Source organism: Fundulus heteroclitus, chromosome 20 (genome assembly GCF_011125445.2).
Source record: "Fundulus heteroclitus isolate FHET01 chromosome 20, MU-UCD_Fhet_4.1, whole genome shotgun sequence".
NCBI classification, from domain to species: Eukaryota; Metazoa; Chordata; class Actinopteri; order Cyprinodontiformes; family Fundulidae; genus Fundulus; species Fundulus heteroclitus.
Window position 1 is genome coordinate 39,684,327 of NC_046380.1, and position 21,447 is coordinate 39,705,773.

General features: G+C 41.5%; 1 protein-coding gene across 13 annotated transcripts in view; it reads left to right on the forward strand.

Moving 5' to 3' along the window:
- chl1b (cell adhesion molecule L1-like b) overlaps positions 1-12,331 on the forward strand; it is a 106,062-nt gene extending 93,731 nt beyond the window's left edge. For 8 of the 13 annotated variants that reach the window (XM_021322594.2, XM_021322608.2, XM_021322603.2 and 5 more), the window contains 5 exons: positions 3,569-3,676; positions 5,051-5,212; positions 5,576-5,707; positions 8,236-8,308; positions 12,053-12,331. In XM_021322594.2, coding sequence (XP_021178269.2) covers positions 3,569-3,676; positions 5,051-5,212; positions 5,576-5,707; positions 8,236-8,308; positions 12,053-12,257 — 680 coding nt within the window. In that variant the 3' untranslated portion in view covers positions 12,258-12,331. Of the gene's footprint in view, positions 1-3,568; positions 3,677-5,050; positions 5,213-5,575; positions 5,708-8,235; positions 8,309-8,443; positions 8,524-12,052 lie in introns of all 13 variants that reach the window. The other 5 variants (XM_021322623.2, XM_012874516.3, XM_021322630.2 and 2 more) reach the window with 2 other exon arrangements.
- The last annotated feature ends 9,116 nt before the right edge of the window (positions 12,332-21,447 follow it).

Here is a 21,447-nt window from a genome sequence, read left to right on the forward strand (position 1 = left end):
CCAACTTTAAAACAGAAATAGAGGCATCGGTTTACAATTTTTGAGAATTCTTGTTCAGAACAAAACATACCAAGAGCATAATAAAATCGTTTTCTCATTTTTAATCCTGCAAGCTCCATGTATGGGGCTTATTGTTGACGTTTTCCACAAAACCATGTTTAATTTACCTGAGGAATAATATAATTTTATGATTTTAGAATCAAATAAATAGCCTGATATGTAATGTTTACAAGTTTACAAGTGAATGTTCCAGCACTGTGACTAAGGTCTGCTTTCCTTCAGAATCAGAATCAACCTAATTTCACTGTTTGTCTGTAATGTTTATAATATTACATAAACACTTGAACAATCATGCACATCGGTGTTACGTGATCACGTCACAGTGATTGGCATGTGGGACAACCAATAAATAGCATGATCCCCCCGGAACTCGAAGCCAAAAAAAGATTGTCCACTATACCTTCAAGCAGAATGTTTTTGATACAAGACAATGTTCCCTTTCACTCTTTCTAGTCAGATTTCAATGAATCTGACCTTTTGACTTAATAAAAGGACTTTTCTATTAAATAATATTTATTCTAATCCCTGAAAATGGTAGGTCATTCTTGAAAGATGAATGTTCATGGAAATCTCAAAACGTTTTTTCAGAACATGAGCTTTTTTATCAGAGAAAACATGATTGAATTATTATTAATAAAGTTCAATACAATGTTTTTGACAATATCAGACAACACTGTCATGTCTTCTTGAGGTAGCTAATCAGCTTTTCTTCTACTTCTTGTGATGTCGTTGACCCAAACACACACAAAGTAGTGTTATAGGGTGGAAATCCAAAATTCCTTATGCATTAGTGATTTTACTATATCTAACAGCAAAAAAAGTGCTCCACTTAAAAGCAATCGTAAAAAAGATAAAAAAAACACACACAATTTAAAACTAAGTCCATATTTGAGAGGAGCATTTTCTTAAGATGACCACAGGACACGTTTAGTTAACAAAGGGACATGAAGCAGAAGTTAACAGCTGTTTTATTACTGTTGGGGTAGTTTAATATCTTTGCCGTGCCGCAGGGAACTCCAGGACACGAGATCTATATCCTGACCCAGCGGTGTGGCTGCAGAGTGTAGTTTCTTGAGCAGGACAAATATGTCTAATTGGAAGTGATTGATTTGTTGGGCCGCGGCCCCGTCTGTACACGGCAACGTATTGACCCAACAGCCACCTGAGATTTATATGTAATCTTCAACGGGGTAAACAGCCACACGGCTCTCGTAAAAGAAAAAATGAAAAAAAAAAAAAAAAAGGAAAGATGTCTGCGGCCATCTTAACCGAAAGGAAGCAGGAAGCATGGGGAGGAGGGGTGTCCTTCCAGGACGGGAGGAGGTGCGAGCTAACACTGGGAGGCTGATATTTCAACAACCATAAGTGGATAAGTGGAAGCTGATGAAAGCACCTGTATCAGAATATTTCCTAGCATTGCCTCTTACCAAAAGGCTTCTGACGTCGAAGGGGCGTCTACCAGGACGCAGGCTCCCTGCTGGCTGAGCAGCTGCTCTGTGCAGTGTTTAATTGCAGGCTGAGGGAAGATGACAACAAAAAAAACAAAAAAGAAAAAACACGGCAACCAACTCTGCGGTATTTTTAGTCCAGAGCCTCTGTAAGTCAAAGTCATCACACAGTTTCAGTGGCTGGAATTACCACGGTTGCACAGCAATCCATCTGCATTAGTGGGAGCGTGTCATGCAGTGGTTGGGGATGGACAGGCTAGGCACAGGTGTGTCTGGGAAGGGAATTATTACCTGAACAAATAAGGCACATGAGCTGGAGACGGGCTGGAAGATTTGCATGTTTGCCTTGTTGGGGAGAGGTGGATGGCGCATTGTTGACCAGCTTAGAAAGATGCCAGTAAAGCGCCTGTTTGTCATAGTAGTGACGCACATTTCTCCTAATATTAGCTAATTAGTTTGACTATTAGAAGAATAAATCGCTTCATGTACAGTCAGAGGAAAGTTCACCTAATGATGCATTAGATTTCATATTACCATTTGATTATAGACCCTTAAAATGACCAGAAAATAAACCCAGTACGGTATAATTAGGACTTCATTAATCTTACTAACTTTGAACCATGTTCAGGATTATTTTCAATGACCTGAAAATGGAATTAAGTAGCATTGAGTTTGATTAAATAACTCAATAATCCCTATTGCTGTATGAATAAAAAAAAACCTCTATTAACAAAGAGAATAAATGAATGAAGCATATGTTTGAATGTAAGTCTGTTAACATAAGCCTAGGATATTTCCATGCTCCAGTCCTTACAGCAGTAGAAGTGAAGTGAGCTTGGATGCACCTCTAATATTTGCACAGTATAAATTCAGCTGGTCAGGAAACCTGCTGGACAGTAGAAAGTGTCACAGAGAAGGAGTCAGAGTTGAAATCCCCACATGTCACCATGACTGGCCCAAGTTACAGCAAGTAACCGTACCTGTTAAACCTATTTTCCACCTTAAAACCATAAATATCAAGGTACTTTATTGCCATTTTATGTTATAAGCCAAAAGAGAAGAAGGAAAAGGGACTGAAAATTATTTTCCATATAAAAATCAGAAGTGTGTTACGTATGTATTCACTCCCTTTGCTCTGATACATCTAGATAGAACCAGAAATTAACTAACTAACTATTGAAAGAGAGTGATGAATTGACACAGTGATAAAGGCACTGTATTTGGCAATGACGGATCTGCATGCATTGTGTAATTCATGTCTACCACCTTTATTATATTATGTTAAAGCGTGGAGCAACAAATAAAATGCTGTGCATTTAAACCTTGCTGCTAACAATTCACATCCTGGGTGCAGATCCACTACTTAACGGTAGCTTGTTCTGGACTGCTCCAACTGGGCTTACCAAGCACTGGAGTCCAACCTTCTTCGCTGCTGCTGTCTGTTTCCAACAGTGCTGTTCAGTGGCATGAAAGGCAGCTGAAGTGCAGCTGAGTCGCTGAGGAAATATCCTGACAATACTTAGCTGACCTGGGAGAGATTGACAGGAAATTAATGATTCTTTTATCGATCCAGAGAAAAACTAAAATGTTTGAGTTTAGACGTGCAGCATCTTTTTAAAAAATAGTTTAAGGGTTTCGGCTGTGAAATCGAGACAGTGTTCATTACGTGTTGATGGCATTTGATTTATGCTTTGGTTTAACAGATCTTTAAAAAAATATAAATACTGAATTTATACAGAAGTAATTTTATTTTATTTGGGTTCTGGTTTTTTCTCTTTTAAACAAAGTTTAAAGCAACAGAGGTACAGGCGTATAATCTATCAATAAGCTGTTCATTTATTTCATAGTCCATGTGTGATTCTGTCTCCATATCACCATTTCTAATGCTGTAAATACTATTACTGACACTACTGTGATTATTAGTAGTATCCTCAGCAACATGTTTTTGTCTTAAAGTGCCACGACTACTGGAGAGTGTGCTGCGTCTTCCCTTTGCTTTACCCTTTACTAACACCTCTCTATTCTCTCCTTCCTCTCATCCTGTCTCATTACTCTGTCAGCAACTGCCCTGTTGAATGTCAGCTCAGCTGTTAACGGCAGCTTTGTAAATATCAGCTGGACACCTGGAGGACAGCACACAGAGTTTTACGTTGCATATATGAACAACCGTAAGCTCTTCTGACCTCTTTCTGCCCAACTTTCTGGTCACTGTAGAGTAGCAGCTAGGAAATCTGCAGTGCCTCGAAACAGTATGGATGTGTAAATACCCTCTAAACGTCTCCATTTTTACATTAAAACCTCAAACTTAAATTAATTTTATTGTTATTCTATATGACTGATCAGTACAACATAGTGCAGTTTTTCCACGTATGAGAATCTGATAAGTGTGGTGTGCAATTCATTATTCAGTGTAGCCAGCTGCCTTCAGAAATCCCCTAAATGTTAAACAGTCCACCCATTTTATTTAATCTGATTATAATTCCAGCTGTTCTGTAAGAGCCTTAGATGTTTGTTAGAGAACATTACAGAACAAATACAGCAAAGGGGCCAGGGAGAAAGTTGTGGGGAGGTTTAAAGCAGGGTTAGGTTATGAAGTAATATCTAAAGCTTTACACACGCCACATAAGAATGTTCAATCCATTAATCTGAAAATTATGAGTATGTAACAACTGCAGACCTATCAAGACACGGCCGTCCACCTAAACTGAAAAGCAGGACAAGAAGGGTGTTAATCAGAGAAGAAGCCAGCTGTAGAGAAGCGGCAGAGATCCACAGCTCAGGTGAGCAAATCTGTTAACAGTAGCAATACTAGTCACACCCTCCACAAATCTGTGGTAGAGCGTCAAGAAGAAAGCGATCATTGAAAGAAAGCAATAAGTATACTCGTTTAAAGTTTGTCATAAGCCCTGTAGGGACCAGAGCAAACATGTGGAAGAAGGAGCTCTGGTCAAATCAGACCAAAACCTATTTAGCCTTGTTGGCAAAATCTGTGTTGCAAGAAACTCAACTGCATCCCACTTTGGGGATGCTTTTTTTTCAGCAGGGACATGGAGGCAAATCAGACTTTATGGGAATTAGAAAGAAGCTAAATGCAGGGCAATCCTGGAAGGACAGCTGTTAGAGGCAGCAGAGGTTTCATCTTTTAGCAGGATAATACAGCCTGTGCTACAATACAGTGAGCTGGATGAAAGCATGTTTAGGTCTTTAAACGGACCAGTCAAAGTCTAGATCTAAAGCCAAGTAAGAATTTATGGCAAAACAGAAAAACAGATTTTTATGAATGTGATTCTCTGTTTCTCACGCACGCCTGTTTTTAAGTTTTTATCTGGAAAAACGTCATCGATTTGTACTAATTTGTTAGTCTGTCACATAAAATCACCATCAAACACCTTGACGTTGAGGTCGTAAAGGGACAAACACAAGCTGAACGCTGCATACTTTTGCGAAGCACTGTAGTATCTGTAGCCTTGTGTCTCTTCAATCATTTCTTCATTGTGTTTTTATGAGCGCTGACACTTTCCAATGGTTCCCCCTGTGCACAGGTGAGGGTCACTGGAAGCGATCAGAGACCTTAAACACCTCTATGACATTTCACATCATTGAAGGGCTCCAACCTGAGACCGAATACACTGTGCGCCTGGTTCCTAACAGCTGGCATGATAATTCTAGTTTATTTGAAGATGTTATCACGACCGGGTCTGCAGGTGAGGAAGGGCCACTAAGACATGAAAAAAAACGGAACGACAAAGTAATTGACCTCCTGATGAGAAGAATGCAGCTGCGTCCTTGAGCAGTGCCTGAGGCCGCGCCGTGGCGGTCCTTCATGGTGTCACTGGAATTTAATTCAGCTCACTAAGAGGAATTACATTTGTTCAGCGTTCCCTGCTTGATTAATTAGACAAGCAGGATTAGCTGTTTAATATTAATACTGGACCACTTCCATCAGCATTTCAGCCTGCCACCTTCTGCCCGGGCATCGGATAAGCTCTGTCGATGTAAACATTCAATCAAGTGTCCCGATGAAAAGGCCAAGGCGACTCAAAGTCACGGGTCATTGTTCTCCACAGGTCTGGCCAGCGTCCACGGAGGAATATCCACCCAGGGCTGGTTTATCGGCCTGATGTGTGCCATCGCTCTTCTCACCCTCATGGTGTTGATCGCCTGCTTTGTCAACAGAAATAAAGGAGGAAAGTATTCCGGTAGGTGCAAACACACACACACACACACACACACACCGATCTCCTTGTTTGAATACTAATTGTTGCCTAAAGCATCATTTTAATTCCATATTGTTGTTTGCTCTTATGAAAGAAGTGATCAATCATCCAAGAAGGCGCTTCAGGAACGTGCATTTCCAGACCGCAGAACTCTTTTAATGCAGACAGAATAGGCTGCTGCGCTGTTGAAAAATGAACGTCGCCCCTGCAATACTCACATTTAAAAATTCTTTTTTTTTTTTTTTTTTTGCGTCGTTTGTACAGTGGCGTTAGCTTCGACAAACAGCCCAAACAAAGAGACCAAAATGCAAATACTGCTCATGGGCTCACTTCAAATAGAATGATGACATGAGCTCAGTGCTATCTGTGAGTTTGTTGTTCTTCTCATTGGGAAAGTAAGAGCCCTTATCAGCTTCATTATTCACAACTAATGGCCATGGGGCTGGGGCTGCTTTGCTCAACAGCATTAAAAAAAAAGGAGACACAGATCTGTGTTTCCTTATTTAGCCCTCATTATCACTGACAGCTAGTGGCTGATTTTGATATGGTTCATGTGACTCACCGCTTAGGACACCATTCAAAGCATGGGGGACACCACAAGTGCATTGGGGCCCCTGTTCACTTATTGGTCAATGTGTCCGTCCTGTGTTTTAAACTGTGTAACCTCTATAAATGGTTGTGATCTACAGCTTGCAAGAGACACCAAACTTTGCATTTGATGTGTTGTGCAGTATTAAAAGTATTTTACAGAATTTGGTATGAATCTCATCCTTTGTGAACAGATATCGCAAACATTTATGAGTGGGTGTGCTTTTTTTTTTTTTTTTTTACATGTTTGTCACACTTAAGGGTTTCAAAACATCAAACTAATTTGAATATGAGTCTAAATTTAAATATCAGAGTGCAACAATGACTCATCCAAGAGGTCACAAAAGACCCCATAACAGCATCCAAAAAAACTGCTGGCTGTTAAGTTCAGAGTTCATGCCTCAACCATCACTGGGCAAAAATGACCTGCAAGGTCCAAGACGAAAACTATTCCTGAGCAAAATGAACATCAAGGCTCGTCTCAATTATTCCAGAACAAGTCCTGATGATCCCCAAGACTTTTGGGTAAATATTCTGTGGACTGGTGAGACACAAATGTAACTTCTCTGGCGTAAAACTAACACTGTGTTTCAGAAAAACAACAGTGGAATATGGTGGTGGTAGTGTGATGGTCTGGGGCTGCTTTGCTGCTCCAGGAGATGGAAGACTTGCGGTGATAAAAGGAAACTTGAATTCTGCTGTCTAACAAAAAATCCTGAAGGAGAAGGTCTGGCCATCTGCTTGACTTCAACTTGAGTTCTGCAGCAGGACAATGATCCAAAATACACCAGCAAGTCCACCTCTGAATGGCTGAAGAAAAACAAAATGAAATGGCCTAGTCAAAGTCCTGACCTGAATCCTACTGCTATGATGTGGCATGACCATAAAAATACCGTTCATGCTGGAAAACCCTCCAAAGTGGCTGAACTACAACAATGCTGCAAAGATAAGTGCGCCAAAATTCCTCCGACAGCGCTGGAAAAGAATTGTTGCACGTTATCATCGACAGCAGTTGTTGCTACTAAGAGCGGGCCAACCAGTTATTAGGTTTAGGGGGCAATCACTTTTTCACACAGGGATTGGATTTTTCTCTCTCTTAATAACATAAACATTTGTGTAAAAAACTGTATGTTGGGCTTACTTGAGTTTTATTTGACTAATATTTAAGTTTGTAAGATGTTGCAAAACTCATAAGTGTGACACCCCTATATATATATATATATATATATATATATATATATATATATATATATATATATATATATATATATATATCCACCCATCCATTTTCTTACTTGCTTTATCCCTCATGGGTATATATATATATATATATATATATATATATATATATAGATAGATAGATAGATAGATAGATAGATAGATAGATAGATAGATAGATAGATAGATGCACGTGTCCAATTTAGAAATTTCTTCTTCCAAAGCAGTTATTTCATTGAACTTAATTTTTCTTACAATGTACACATTAGCAATTCAAATTAAGATTTATGCTGGATGGATGGATGGATGGATGGATGGATGGACAGATGGATAGGTTTCTTGGAGAATGATCGTAATCGGACAGTGCGCGTGAGGTGTGGGTCTCGGCGGTTCAGGAAGGGTGCTTCATTCATGCAAAAACTAACACTGCCTCCAGCAACAGCCGTGTGTGTGCATTACAGTTCATAAAATAATTAGCATTTTTGCTCTTAACATTTACATAAAGCATACAAAATGTTCAAATCCAAAGCTTTCTTCTCTTTAAACTCTGAATAATTCAAATCTTTTCTTAAATGCTGTCATCGATGTTTCAAGTGGGGAAATGACTCATAATTATTCAGAGGGCAGTCAGGCGACACGTTAAACTTCAACGGCAGGCGTCTCTTGTGGAAATCTCTCATCTCTTTTCATCACTTTGTGTGCAGTGAAAGAAAAAGAAGACCTTCATCCAGACGTGGAGTCCCAGGGCATGAATGATGACACATTCTGTGAATACAGGTAACCGCCCCCCCCCCCACCCCACCCATGAGAATAACATTTCACCACCTCACTGCATCCCTGCGAATGTCTGCTCCTCTTTTTCCATCTTCTCCTCGCAATAATTCTCTCTGCCTTTTTGCTCTCGCTGAAAAGACGCCCCAGAATCCACGAGGTTCCCACGGAGCCTCGCACCTCTCCTGCCGAAGACATTTGACGGACTGAGTAACTGTGAAGTATGTGATAAACGGCAATAGCAAGCTGTTTACACATCGGCGGCGTCAGAGTAGTTGCTCTTAGATTTGGTGTTGTGGTGGTGTGTTGTGAAGCATAGACAGCTGAGAGGGAGCCACAGAGCTGCTCTGATGTTACTGTTTTCTGAGTGAATGGGACTAAAATCAGGCTGGCCAGCACCCTGCAGGAGCCTCAAACCAATCAGTCTAATTGAATGTGCCTCATCTCCTGGGCAGTAATATCGGGGCATGTGTCATTGATCCTTTAGTGGCCCTATTCATAACCATCTACCACAGTGTGAATCCCTGTGTAATTCTCCAATCAGTGGGATCTGCACAACACAACAAATGCTGATGTGATTAAGTTAAAGTGGCTCAGCGTGGCAGCATTTATATTTCATCATATTCCCTTCAGGAGCCCGTTGCCCTCAATCTTTAAAACGTCTGTCGACCTACCGACTACTGTCAAGTTCAAATTATGGATTTACAGTCATCATTTAGAGCCACAGTTAAAATGAATAGTAATTTTACCAATGAAGGAGCTTAAAAACATTTTTTTTGATTTTCCTTTTTTGTCATTTAAATATTCCGAAGTGAGACTCTGAAGTTATTATGAGTTATCATAAGGTTCCTTATCTGAACGAACAACCAAAACCTCACATTGAGTTTGTTGAAAAGTGGCTGAATCCTCACATCGGTAGAAAGCTAAAAGCGAGTAAGGTGAAAAGCAGCTATAGCAATTTAAAATAACTCACAGTGAAAACCATTCTGTACATGGAATACAACTCTATATTCACATATATTAAACCTCTACAGTTAAGCAAAAGACTGCTTCTATCTGGCTAGCTGTTAGCTTTAGCTGTCCGTGGATTAATTTACTTCTCTACAAACTCACGGTGATATGACATGTTTTTGCCACATGGTTAGAACTTTAGAACATCTAAAACAAAAGCAGACCAGGTTCAGCATTTCTGGAGATAATGTTTGCAGGAAGTTAAAAAAGGTCGATACAGCTCTGAAATCGAATGGCAGCAGTCAGTTAGCTTAGATTAGCACAGAGTTCAGTGACATGAAAAGCAGTCGGGACTGTAAGTGATATGCAGTTTGTGGACACTGTTGTGGTGTAACGTTGTTTTAAGATTTGATAGTACTGTATACCTTGTTGAGTTGGTAGCTGTATTTGGTGTGAGTCTCAAGATAGAGACAGCCCAGCTGCTCCCCGACATCACTTTCCTTTTCCTGTGAAAACTACAACTACCTTGGTCACCCATCAGTCCATTGTCTGTACCCGTTTATCCGTTCGGGTGGGGAGCGACAACATCGTTAATCAGATAAATCAGGAGTTTAAAACATAAATCTGTCAGTAATCTAAATATTGTGTTTACTTTAATTACTTAGAACACCTATACAGCTGTTAGGGCCTGCCTAACAAGCTGGCCTAGCTTGTTGTGTACAACGCTAGGCCCCCCTTAAATTCAGCTGGAAGTTGCACCAGTCGATCCACTAACACTCCTATCTTGTTCCAAACATTGGTTTGTACATTTTTATTTTAACTCCACACTTCCCTATATTGAATTACAGTTTTATAAAAACTTTTTTGTGGTTATGCTGTATTTTTATTTACGTAATCAGCCAGGAAACGGATAGGGAGAGGGTCCAAAGTTCCAAAGTTGGGAATCTAGCCCTGGTCTCTGTATAAGCAGCTCTCACTCAGATACTAACCAACACACCACCCCAAGTAGAGATTTTTCATTTTTATAACGACCATACAATGTAATATTAACTCAGGTATTTACTTTGGTAGTTAACCTTATTAAGAATAATTTCATATAACTCTAACCATTAGATGGCAGCAAAGTGCTTCCAACATGATCCTTTGTAAGTGTTAAATACAATCAGCAGGCATTACTGGTTCATGTAAACCGAGCTGAATTTGCATCAGTAGACTAAAAAAACATTAAAAAGAATGACAAATTGAGCTACTCTAGGAGGAATATGGGCCACGCTATTGAGTGGACATATTCTAGCAGTTTTCTGTTTTTTTTCCATGAGACAATAAAGCCAGAAACCCACTGAAACAAGTGATAAATGGCTGATTGTTTCATTGCTTTCAGGTGCCAACATGAAAGTAAATTACTACAGACAATCGCTGTTATATTCCATAAAGATGGTCATCGTCATCACAATATAATCTTTTGGTCCATCCAGTGGATTAGGCCTGCAGATTATTTTCAGTTTAAATCAGGTGTCAATTAGGTACTAAAAAGGACCTGAAACCCCTGATAACCGAGTAGAGCTGAGTTGAGCTGCACTAAGTAGATGGTAGTGAAACATTTTGGAAGGTGTGTCACCATGTACATGTAGCTTATAACTATACAACCAACCAAGGTGGTGGTAGTGTAATAGTCTTGGGCTTACTTGCTTGTTCAGGACACATATACCTTTCTGGGATAGATAGAACCGTAGATTCTCCTGTCCAGCAGAAAGGAGAAGGAGAATATCTGGTCATCAGCTTGTAACCTGAAGATCAGGCCGACATTGGTTAAGAAGCAGCAGAATGATCCAAAGCACACAAGCATCTCCACCAGTGAAGGGCTAAAACTTAAACAACATAAAGGCTTTGGTGAGGCCTAGTCAAAGTCTGGACTTGATATCAGTTGCCGCCGCAAAAGAGTGTCATTACCTTTATATATAGACCCAGGTTGGTAAGACAAGCTAGTAAGACAAGCTAAGACAAGCTTAACTTAAATGATCATTTGAATACAGCCTTCTGTATTTTCACAAGTCATCTTTATCTGATTTTAAACAATGTTTCATAATTTAAAAAGATTTAAGTGAGACACCCAAGCAATAAGAGAACAAATCTGAAAGGGCGCACATACCTTTTCACATCAATGTAGATGTAAGGTTGAGTTTGGCGCTTTAAAACCATCTCTTATTCACAGCCTGATTTAACATTATTCAGCTGTGGGTCCTGCTGGGTTAACCAAACGAAATTTCCTTTCAATATTAAACCTTCTGTATCACCTGCTTCTGGCTGGGAGCATAAATATTCCTTAATAAGTTTTGTGAGCTGTGCAGCTTTCTACCTTCAGTAAATTCACCACTTCCTCTAAACTAAAAGGGGGCTGCGTATTTCTGCGAAGCTTTTGCAATTGGCTCCTGAACGACTCCATGCCATTGCCGTTACATAGACTACTCTATGTAACACCGTCACAGGTCAATTGCATTAGGGAATGACAGCATGAGCGAGCCCATCATCAGTCCGTCGCAATATCCCTCCACCAGTAGGTCATTTGTCTTCGTTTGTCAAGTACTTGGATGCACGTCGACTCCCGCTGTTACTTTGTCCCTACAAAAGCACCTGTGTGAACATTTCCCACTGGTAAGCCTGAGGTAAAACCCGCTGTCACTGAAACTCTGTGGAGGCAGCGATAGCTCCTACCTGCACTCCCATCCTCTCCTGTAATCCACAGAATGAAGTCAAGGGTGTAACGGTGGGGATTGTAAATCCACTGTGCCTCTCCCACAGCGACAACGACGAGAAGCCACTGAAGGGCAGCCAACACTCCCTCAGCAGGGAGATCAAAGCAGCGGACAGCGGGGACAGCCTGGTGGACTACGGCGATGAGGACGCTCAGTTCAACGAAGACGGCTCCTTTATCGGAGAGTACCGGAGCCGGAAGGAGAAGAGGGCGTCCACCGAGATCAAAGCCCCCACCCAGACCCCGGCGTGAGGAGCAGCACGCCGGCCCTCATCACACGGACTCCATTCCACCTGCTGCAAACCACACACGAAGGAGGACAGAGACGTTATGACACCTTGTGTCAAAACGTAATCAGTCATTGCCAACTGCACACTGCCATATACTCAGTTTCTAAAGCTCTGTTCTCACATGTTGCAACACGAGCGTTACTAAATACCATGTACTGTATATATAGTGTATATTGTATGTGCTGAGTGTTCCTTTTTTTTATAATTATTATCACGAGAACTTTAGAGGTTGTGATTTGTTTTGTATTATTTTTTTTCTTCATATCAGTGTTTTTCAGCTGCACTCTGGTTTGTACAAACGGTAAAACCTCCCATTGCGTTCTTCGTCATGACATGGATCTCGGCCGCTGACGTCACCGTGTTGCAGACCGGACGAGCGGGGAGAAGTTGATATTTTTCAAGTGGAGCAATTATTACTGACCTTTTCTATTTGAAACAATTCATTAAATATGATGTAAGCTGTGTATAAAAGTTTGCCTATCAACTTATTTTTCTCAGTGCTTTTATACCTGATGAATCAATGAGAGAATTTCACCGCATCACCACAAGCAACTTGAGTCATGAGTGACCCTGGGATCTAAATCCCAAGCTTCAGTCTTGATTTAACCTAGGTGCCCAACATACATTATCGCCAGGTTTGGCGTTTTAACGGCACAGTCCATTCCAGATTCGTAATGAGATGACCAATAACTAATTATTTCAGTTTTCATGACATATTTCCAACAGGGATGTTTACAGCAAGCTCAGGATGTTTAAGCTGCTGTTTGCTGCTCCAGCTAATGTCAAGTTTAAAGCTACAGCCAGAGGCTATTTAGTTGAACCTCTTATAAAGACTGGAAGGATACTGTGATGATGCAGCCTGGCAAGAGAATTATCTGCATGGCTCAGTCAAATGCAACCGTCTAATCTGAGGTGGATCCAGAAGGACAGGACCTTAGAGGCGGAGGTCACACCTCAGATTGGTGTTTGCCACATTCCTCAGGACCAGAAAGTTGCACTTAGAAGCATTCAACTCAGTTAGCCTGAAAACTTTTAAGTTCCATCTGAAGTACGTTGCAAAGGTATTCCTACCCTTTGAATTTCTTAGATTTTTCTACATTTGAATCACAAACTTGAGCGTAATTCATCGGGGCAGACCAAGGCATAGCGCTGTAGAATGGTGAGGTGAAAGAAAAGGCCATTTAGGATGGTGATGCGTTCAGGGTGATGTGCCAGGCAGACGATCAGGTTTTGGTTGGTTTGCAACTGTTCCCAAGCTCTTCTGTTTTTGGAAAAATATCTCAAAACTTGAGATATTATTTTAGAACCCAACCCTGCTTTAAATCTCTCCACAACTTTCTCCCAAACCTGTCTGCTGCGTTCCTTGGTCTTCACGATTCAGTTTGCTCTCTAATATTGCTCTCTAACAAACCTCCAAGGCCTTCACGTAACCGCTTGATTCATACTGTGGAAAATCACCTGCAACATGACTCTTTTTGGCGAACCCTGTGACTGTTAGATTAAAGGCATCCGAACACAAATGCACGCCTCACTTTTCAGGTTTTATTTCTAAGAAATGGTGATACTGATGCATGGTTTTTCTTTCCACCTCACAATTATGCAGTGTTGTGAGGGTCTGCACCATTGAATCCCATTAAAACCCAAAGAAGTTTGTGGTTGTAATGTGACAAAAAGGCCCAGAGATAGAGATGTCTGATTCTGCAGAGCATTGTTACTGCAAAGATGTTGACCCATTTGCAAACATGGATCTGCGTGATGACACCATGCTGCAGATCTAATATAAAAAGTCAACTTACAGTCAGAGAGCCTGTAGGTGGTGCAGAAACTTCAGACTGCCAGCTGGGGCGTTGCAATAAGTGTTAACATGGGACCAGTATTCATAATTTACATCTAATCCATGTCAGAAATTAACATGCAGTTTTTACAAAATACGAAACACCCACTTTAAAGTGCTTGTTCCATGCAAACATAGTTTGTGGCTCAGGTTACTATAGAACATGCCTGGGCAGTTAAAGAAACAGAGGATGAGTCCTATAGTTCCTTAATAAATCACACTTTAAAAACTCAAGATTCTACTTTTCCCGTCGTGCTTTTATCAACGTTTCCCTGTTTGATTCAACATAAACTGGACCAAAAAGCGTTTCTGTAACCAGATGACTTCATCTGGCTGCAGGTACTTAACATTCAACAACTCCAAATCATTCAGTAGTTTTCTGTGAAAGGTCCTAACAAGCCTTACCGTGTATATAGACTGCCGTGCAAAACACAGTTGTTCTCTTTTTCATACTGCCATTAACCAACACGGACGTGTTTTGTAAAGATTCAGCCATTGCATGTTACGGATGTTAATTGGTATTCTTTTATTTTATGTCATTAAATTGCTTTACTTTCCTACATTTGTGGTACTCTTCTGTGTCTTCTTACAGCCATCGCTGACCGGAGTTAATGAATGTTCCTGACAAGGCCATGGCTATTTGCACGTTCCAGAAATGAGTACCTACTTGAATAAATCTTTGCCTTATCTTACCTGCAGGTCGGAATCGAGAGGAAAGCGGCCGGTAAAAGCCACCTTCGCTCCCTCTGAATAAACTGCAGGGTGTTTGACGAGCGCTTTCAATTTGGTGCATGATTTTCACCAATGTCACACCGGGGTGAAGCCTCAGTTTGAGTCAGGCGTCCTGTCTGATCACTTTGGCTGCAGTAGAGGATTAGAAAAGTAATAAGATAAATTAAAAAAAGGCATGACGCTGACACTGGATCAAAGAGCGGGAAGTGTAATCAGGTCTGAGGGTTAATATTATGGAGTGGAGAGGGTTCTGTCTGCTTGGGCCACACCTGCTTCACACACTCCCAGCCTCATCTTATGCAACCCTTAGGTGCCACTGATGGACCGTCTGAAAGTCATTCTGAAGGTCCTCCTCTCTTTATCAGCGTAATGCCAACAGCTGGACATTCTCCTAGACGTGGAGGCTGAGATGGGGGAAGCCATTTCCTGTACCTAATTGTTTAACTCAACAGTTTACTGCTTTCTAGAGTGAAATTGAATCACCTCACACGGGGAACATTTTTGAGAACAGCTAAATGAAAACAATTTGACACGTTTCCTGTAGAGCTCTGAGGAGATTCTGCTGATCTGCAAGGCACTGTCGTTCAGATATCCATATTAGCCAGATTCGAATAGGCCTGCTAAATCTCACAGTCCCATTTAACAAGCAATACTCCATCTGCAAGACCGACAAAAAAAAAAGAGGGTTTTGTATTCAGCATTGGGCCTCCGTGGGCCAGATGTTAAAAAGTGGCGATGGGGCTATGGTAATCTCTGCTGCAGAGGAAGCTGAGGCTGCTTTGGATTCATATCAGTTACCGGCTGGCAGATTGCTGCGGTGACACTAAGGGAGGGAGGGCCAAAGTTAGCACAGAAAGTAGTAAAAACCTTCCATTATTCACAGTCCATATTTTCAGCGCAGACTTTGACCAAACCCTTGTTGTCTCCTAACTTGAGTTCGGATCAATGAGCAGATTGACGAAGGTTTGAGCTTCAGAGCCGACTTCATAAAGAGAGCAAAGTGTCTAAAGCTGTTGTTGGTTTAAGGTGAGAAGAAGGGAAAGGGGGGGTTGGTGCCTATCTGCAGAAACCACTGGAAGATGTTGACAGTTCACAGAGCAATACATAGGCTGCTAAACAACACACACACTCCAGAGACACCCATTTCCAGTCATGGTTTTGGACAGTGTGAGAATATTAATGTTTTAAACATCAACTGCTTTATTTAAGATGGCGGGTTCAAAAGAGGAACCCTCCAAACACACAATGTGCTGATCCTTTCTTTTTTTTTTTTTTTTTTTGTCGTAATTGAAAACCAACCACTTGGTTGCTTTTGTCCCTGATCGATTCCACATTGCTGGAACCTCCGTAACAGCTGACTGTGGAATATTTAAAACAGAGGAAATGTCACACAAGTGGACTTACTGCAGATGTTGCATCCTGTCACAGAACCACTCTGGGATTCTCTGAGCCCCTGTGATCGAGCCATCCTATCACATCCGTTTATGGGAGCAGCCTGTATAACCTGTTGCCATGGAAATGACTGGAACACATTAATTCAGTGATTTTAATAGCCGATCGAATACCTTTGTCAAGGCAATGTACCGCCTTCAGTGAATCCAGGGTGACTTCAAGGTGTCCACAAGCTAACCAGCGATTCTGACGATGCCCCGAGGTCCCCTCTCTGTGGAAAACAGTACAGACATTCTACTGCATTTAAAATATTCTCTTACAAGATGCTGAAATTAAATGTCACTGAAGCAGGAGCCGTAACTCTGCTTGTTGAGCTCCTTCCTCTAAGGGTGAGTCCGGTACTGCTGCTTTGGCAGCTCATTGTAGCCACTTGCTTTCACAATCTTAGTTTGTTTTGCCAGCACCCACAGCTCCACACCACAGAGAACGCTTGAAATGTGTATGCAGTGGTACATTAAACGCTTTCTCTTTCAGGTCAGTTCTTTTTGAGTATGAAGGACATGTCCTGTCTGGCAGTGTAGCACTCAGAGTTGTTCTCTTACTGACAAAGAGAGCCCAACAGATTTACTATCCCAGTGGAACATTACTGCTTCCGCTACAGTGCTCTGCTTGATATGTTTGCAAAAAAATTATAATTTTAATGGATATTATCTCTGCATTATTTCAAATTCTATGGACAAGGAAAGGTAAAAGAGAAACAGATGAGGCAACACATTAAAAGAGGAGAAAAGGTGACAAAAATAGAGGAAAACATTTGTTGTACTCTTTTGTGTCATCTTAACCTCCTTGGAGTCTGCTTTTACACCTGCAGATATAGATATAAAGGCTTGGGTGCTGATACCAGGCTAATACCAGGGCCAAGCACTGCCCCAACCTGAGTAAACCCGGTCCATACCACAGCCCCAACCCCCCCGCTTCAATCCCAGCCCCAACAGCACCCGGACCATTCATGCAAAGACAGAGACTACATGAAGGAGCCAGCCGACCAGAGCCCACCCATTGAAGCCAGAGATGCCTAGACCAGCCGGTCATGCCTCCTCCGTATGGCAGAAGGCCGCCACCCCCTCCATTCCCTTTCCCATCAAGGACGCACGCCTCCCAACCCAACCGTAAACCTACCGCTCTGTCCTAGTCCTACCCATAAACAACATTCCCAGAGCCTGACTTCTAATCTTGGGACATTAAATTCTTCCCAGCCTGCATTTATCTTCCAGCAGACATCTATGACCTCAGAATTACTGATTCTATCCATAGACATGCCTTAACAAAGTCATAACCCCTGAACACAGAATGTGTTATATTGGAATTTTATGTTATAGAAAAACACAGAAAAGCAGATAAGTGGGAACTGAAAGAAGTGATTTTTTTAAAGAGAAGTATGGTGTGTATTTGAACTCAGCCTCCCTAATTTTGATTCCCTAAAATAAAATCAAAATAACCTAATTCTAATACTGAAAAACTAGTCCATGCATTTGTTACTTCAAGGCTGGACTATTGTAATTCTTTACTATCACAAAGTCCACAAAATGCAGTTTGAAGCCTTGAGCTGATCCAAAATGCCGCAGCAAGAGTTCTGATGAAAATCAACAAGCGGGATCATATTTCTCCAATTTTAGCTTCCCTTCATTGGCTTCCTGTTAAATCAAGAATAGAATTTAAAATTCTCCTTCTAACGTATAAAGCCCTTAATAATCAAGCTCCATCATATATCAGAGCTCTGATTACCCCGTATGTTCCTAACAGAGCACTTCGCTCTCAGACTGCAGGTCTGCTGGTGGTTCCTAGAGTCTCTAAAAGTAGAATGGGAGGCAGATCCTTTAGCTATCAGGCTCCTCTCCTGTGGAACAAACTCCCAGTTTTGGTCCGTGAGGCAGACACCCTGTCTACTTTTAAGACTAATCTTAAAACTTTCCTTTTTGACAAAGCTTATATTTAGAGTGGCTCATGTTACCCTGAGCTACCTCTATAGTTATGCTGCTATAGGCTTAGGCTGTTAGCTGTGACATCATCCAGAGAAGACAGATCACCTGCTATTACCATCTAATGTAGAACAGATTACTAGATCAATGTTTGCTTCTGTGCTTTTTTGTCTCTCTTGTTGTGTCTCTGCTCTGTCTTCTCTAACCCCCAGTCGGTCGAGGCAGATGACCGTTAATACTGAGCCCGGTTCTGCTGGAGGTTTTCCTTCCCGTTAATGGGGAGTTTTTCTTTCCGCTGTCGCTTCATGCTTGCTCAGTATGAGGGATTGCAGCAAAGCCATGGACAATGCAGATGACTCTTCCTGTGGCTCTACGGTTCCCCAGGAGTGAATGCTGCTTGTCGGGACTTTGATGCAATCAACTGGTTCCCTTATATAGGAATTTTTTGACCAATCTGTATAATCTGACCCAATCTGTATAATATGATTGAATTGGACTTTGTAAAGTGCCTTGAGATGACATGTTTCATGAATTGCCGCTATTTAAATAAAATTGAATTGAATTAATTCCTTTCAGAAGTGGCCAGATTAATACATTCATGTGTGGATAATTTATTCTCAGTATAACTCCAGATGTTGTGTAAAGGCCTCAGATGTTTGTTAGAGAACATTAGAGAACAAACAGCAGACAGGTCAGGGTAAAGTTAAGGAGCAGCTTAAACCAGCACAGATAATAAACAACATCTCACATAACATCTTTTAACCCATCATCCTAAACTGGAAAAATTGTGACACCTCTGCAAACCTACAAAGACATGGTCGACAAGGAGAGCATTATTCAGACAAGTGGCCAAGATCATTGTAACACTGGAAGAGCTGCAGGGATATTTGGCTCAAATGTGCACTGGTACATACAGAAGAGTGGGAAGAAGAAAGCTGTTTTTAAAAAAAATAAATAAATAAATGTAGTTTTCCACAAACCATCTAGGAACCACAGACAGCCTCTGGAAGAAGATACTGGCAGCATAATGCTGTGCGGTTTGACGTGTACAGAAAAGCGGGTCAGGGTTAACGGGAAAAAAATATGCAGATAAATAACAGAGTAACCCGTTAGATGTAGTAGAAGACTTGAGGGCAGGGAAGGCGTTCTGCTTTCAGCGGGATGACACGAAACATAAAGCCAGAGTCACAGTTTAATGATGTGTTATCATGTGTTAAAATGGCCTAGTCAAAGTTCTATCCAAAATCAAAGGGCAGGACTTAAAAGTCCTCTTCAGAGATGTTTTCTCTCTCCAGTCTGACTGTGAAGTAATTTGGAAAGAAACAGGCCGAATGTCCTGGGGCGACCGGCACATGGTGGGCGATAGAGCGGTGCGCTACGCGCTTCGTTTCACTTCCGTCTTTCTCCTGACTCAAGGGGGTCCAAGAGACCCCGTTTGGTCTTTCACCGTCTGTCACACGACTCAAGGGGTCTCCCGGACCCCACTTCTCTCTCTCGTTTGCTCCGGGCTAAACTGGAGGCAAACCAAAGGAGCACACCTTGGCATGGGGTCCCCTCTTGATTCTAGGAAACGGGACACCACCTCAATCATCCCAAAAAGAGTTTACTCTCCCCGGCTGCTGAACTTCGGCCGTGAATTTCAGTCGGGGGAACTACAGAAGGAAGAATCCGGGTTGCTTTAACCCTGTACCACCCTTTTTGGATTTGGATTTAGAAGAGACAAAAAACCCTGAGCGTGACATATTTTGGAATTTGCAGTAAATCAAAGGGTCACACCATTAAATAAAATATGTTTTTCAGATGATGCCCCAGCAGCAGTGTTTATGTTAAAGGTGAAAGGCATAAAGCACAGCCGCATAGGCTTAAGCGGTCCTATATGCCTCAAAGCTTACATATCATGCCACGACCCCAGTCCATTACAATAGCAATTTCAATGGCTCTGGAAAAAAAAGAAAGAAAAGACTCTATTGTGTGTCCGTACTGCTAATGGAATACGCAGCAGGGGATAGAAGGCAAACCTCTCTTTGGGCATCACCATTTGCTGAGTGATGAATAGAGCAGGGGGGGAGTCAATGACTTGAAGCACAAGGTGGCCTTCCAAGAGCCTCTCTGACGTGAGAGAGAGCCCTTTTTGCCCAGACAAAGCACTCCAGCAGTGTTTCATCAAAATCAGGGGTATAAATAATACAACACTCAAATGAACGTCAGAATTGCCTCAAAGCTCTTGTACTGAGAGAGAGAGAGAGAGAGAGAGAGAGAGAGAGAAAAAACAGACTAGCCACATTAAGTAAAAAGCAAAGGAAAAGTGGAGTCCTTTCTTCTGCCGGATAAATTTCTTTCAACGTTCCACCCAAAAGAGTTGCGAGGGAGACCCCATAGAAGCAAAGAAAACAGTAGATCAAAAGTTTCCTCAGCATTGGGGGGATATATCCACAATGCTGTTGAGTCCCAGACATTTTCCCCGGTTAAAGCACCAGGGTTTTTCTGACGTAAAAAAGTGACACCATAAATACATTTTATTTCCACATATGATTTAAACAAACAAATCCTTGAGACATGAAATGAAAGGGTTGGTAGACATATTGGTTGGATAGATGTTGAGAGTGCACGGTCTTAAACTAAAACCCCACCACACTCCTCAGAGCTGAAGGAACCATTTTTCGGTTCTGGAGTCCGGCTGGGTCATCTTACAGCTTTCGCTTTCCTAACTTAGATTTGGACACTGTAAGGATTTTGGGTAAAACTGCTGTTTCTAACCATTCATTGTGTCACCCACCTCTGCGAAAACAGAAATTTCACCAGAAGCAAAGAAAGCCCAGATCATGAACCTACCACCACCACCACCCTTCGCTGTATTTACAGTGTTTGCTTGGCGATGCTCCGCGTTGATACAGTGCCGAATATGCCCTCTGGAACTATGGCCAACAGGTTCCATTTTGCTTTCATCAGACCGTGACACACTGTCCCTGATAGGTTTCAGGGGTATGAAACAGGCTTGGATGTCTTGCTGCAAAGAAAGAATTGGGTCCTGCAGTTTTTACTCCTTATGCCAGACATATTGGAAGTACGGGAACTTCTTGTCAGTCCTTTTAGAAGAATCGAGAATCTTTTATTGTCACTGCATGTTACCACGGTGTGATTTTTTTTCTCTGGGACATACTCAAGGGTGAGGGAACACACAATAAACAACAAGTAATAAAAAAAACAATGGGTAC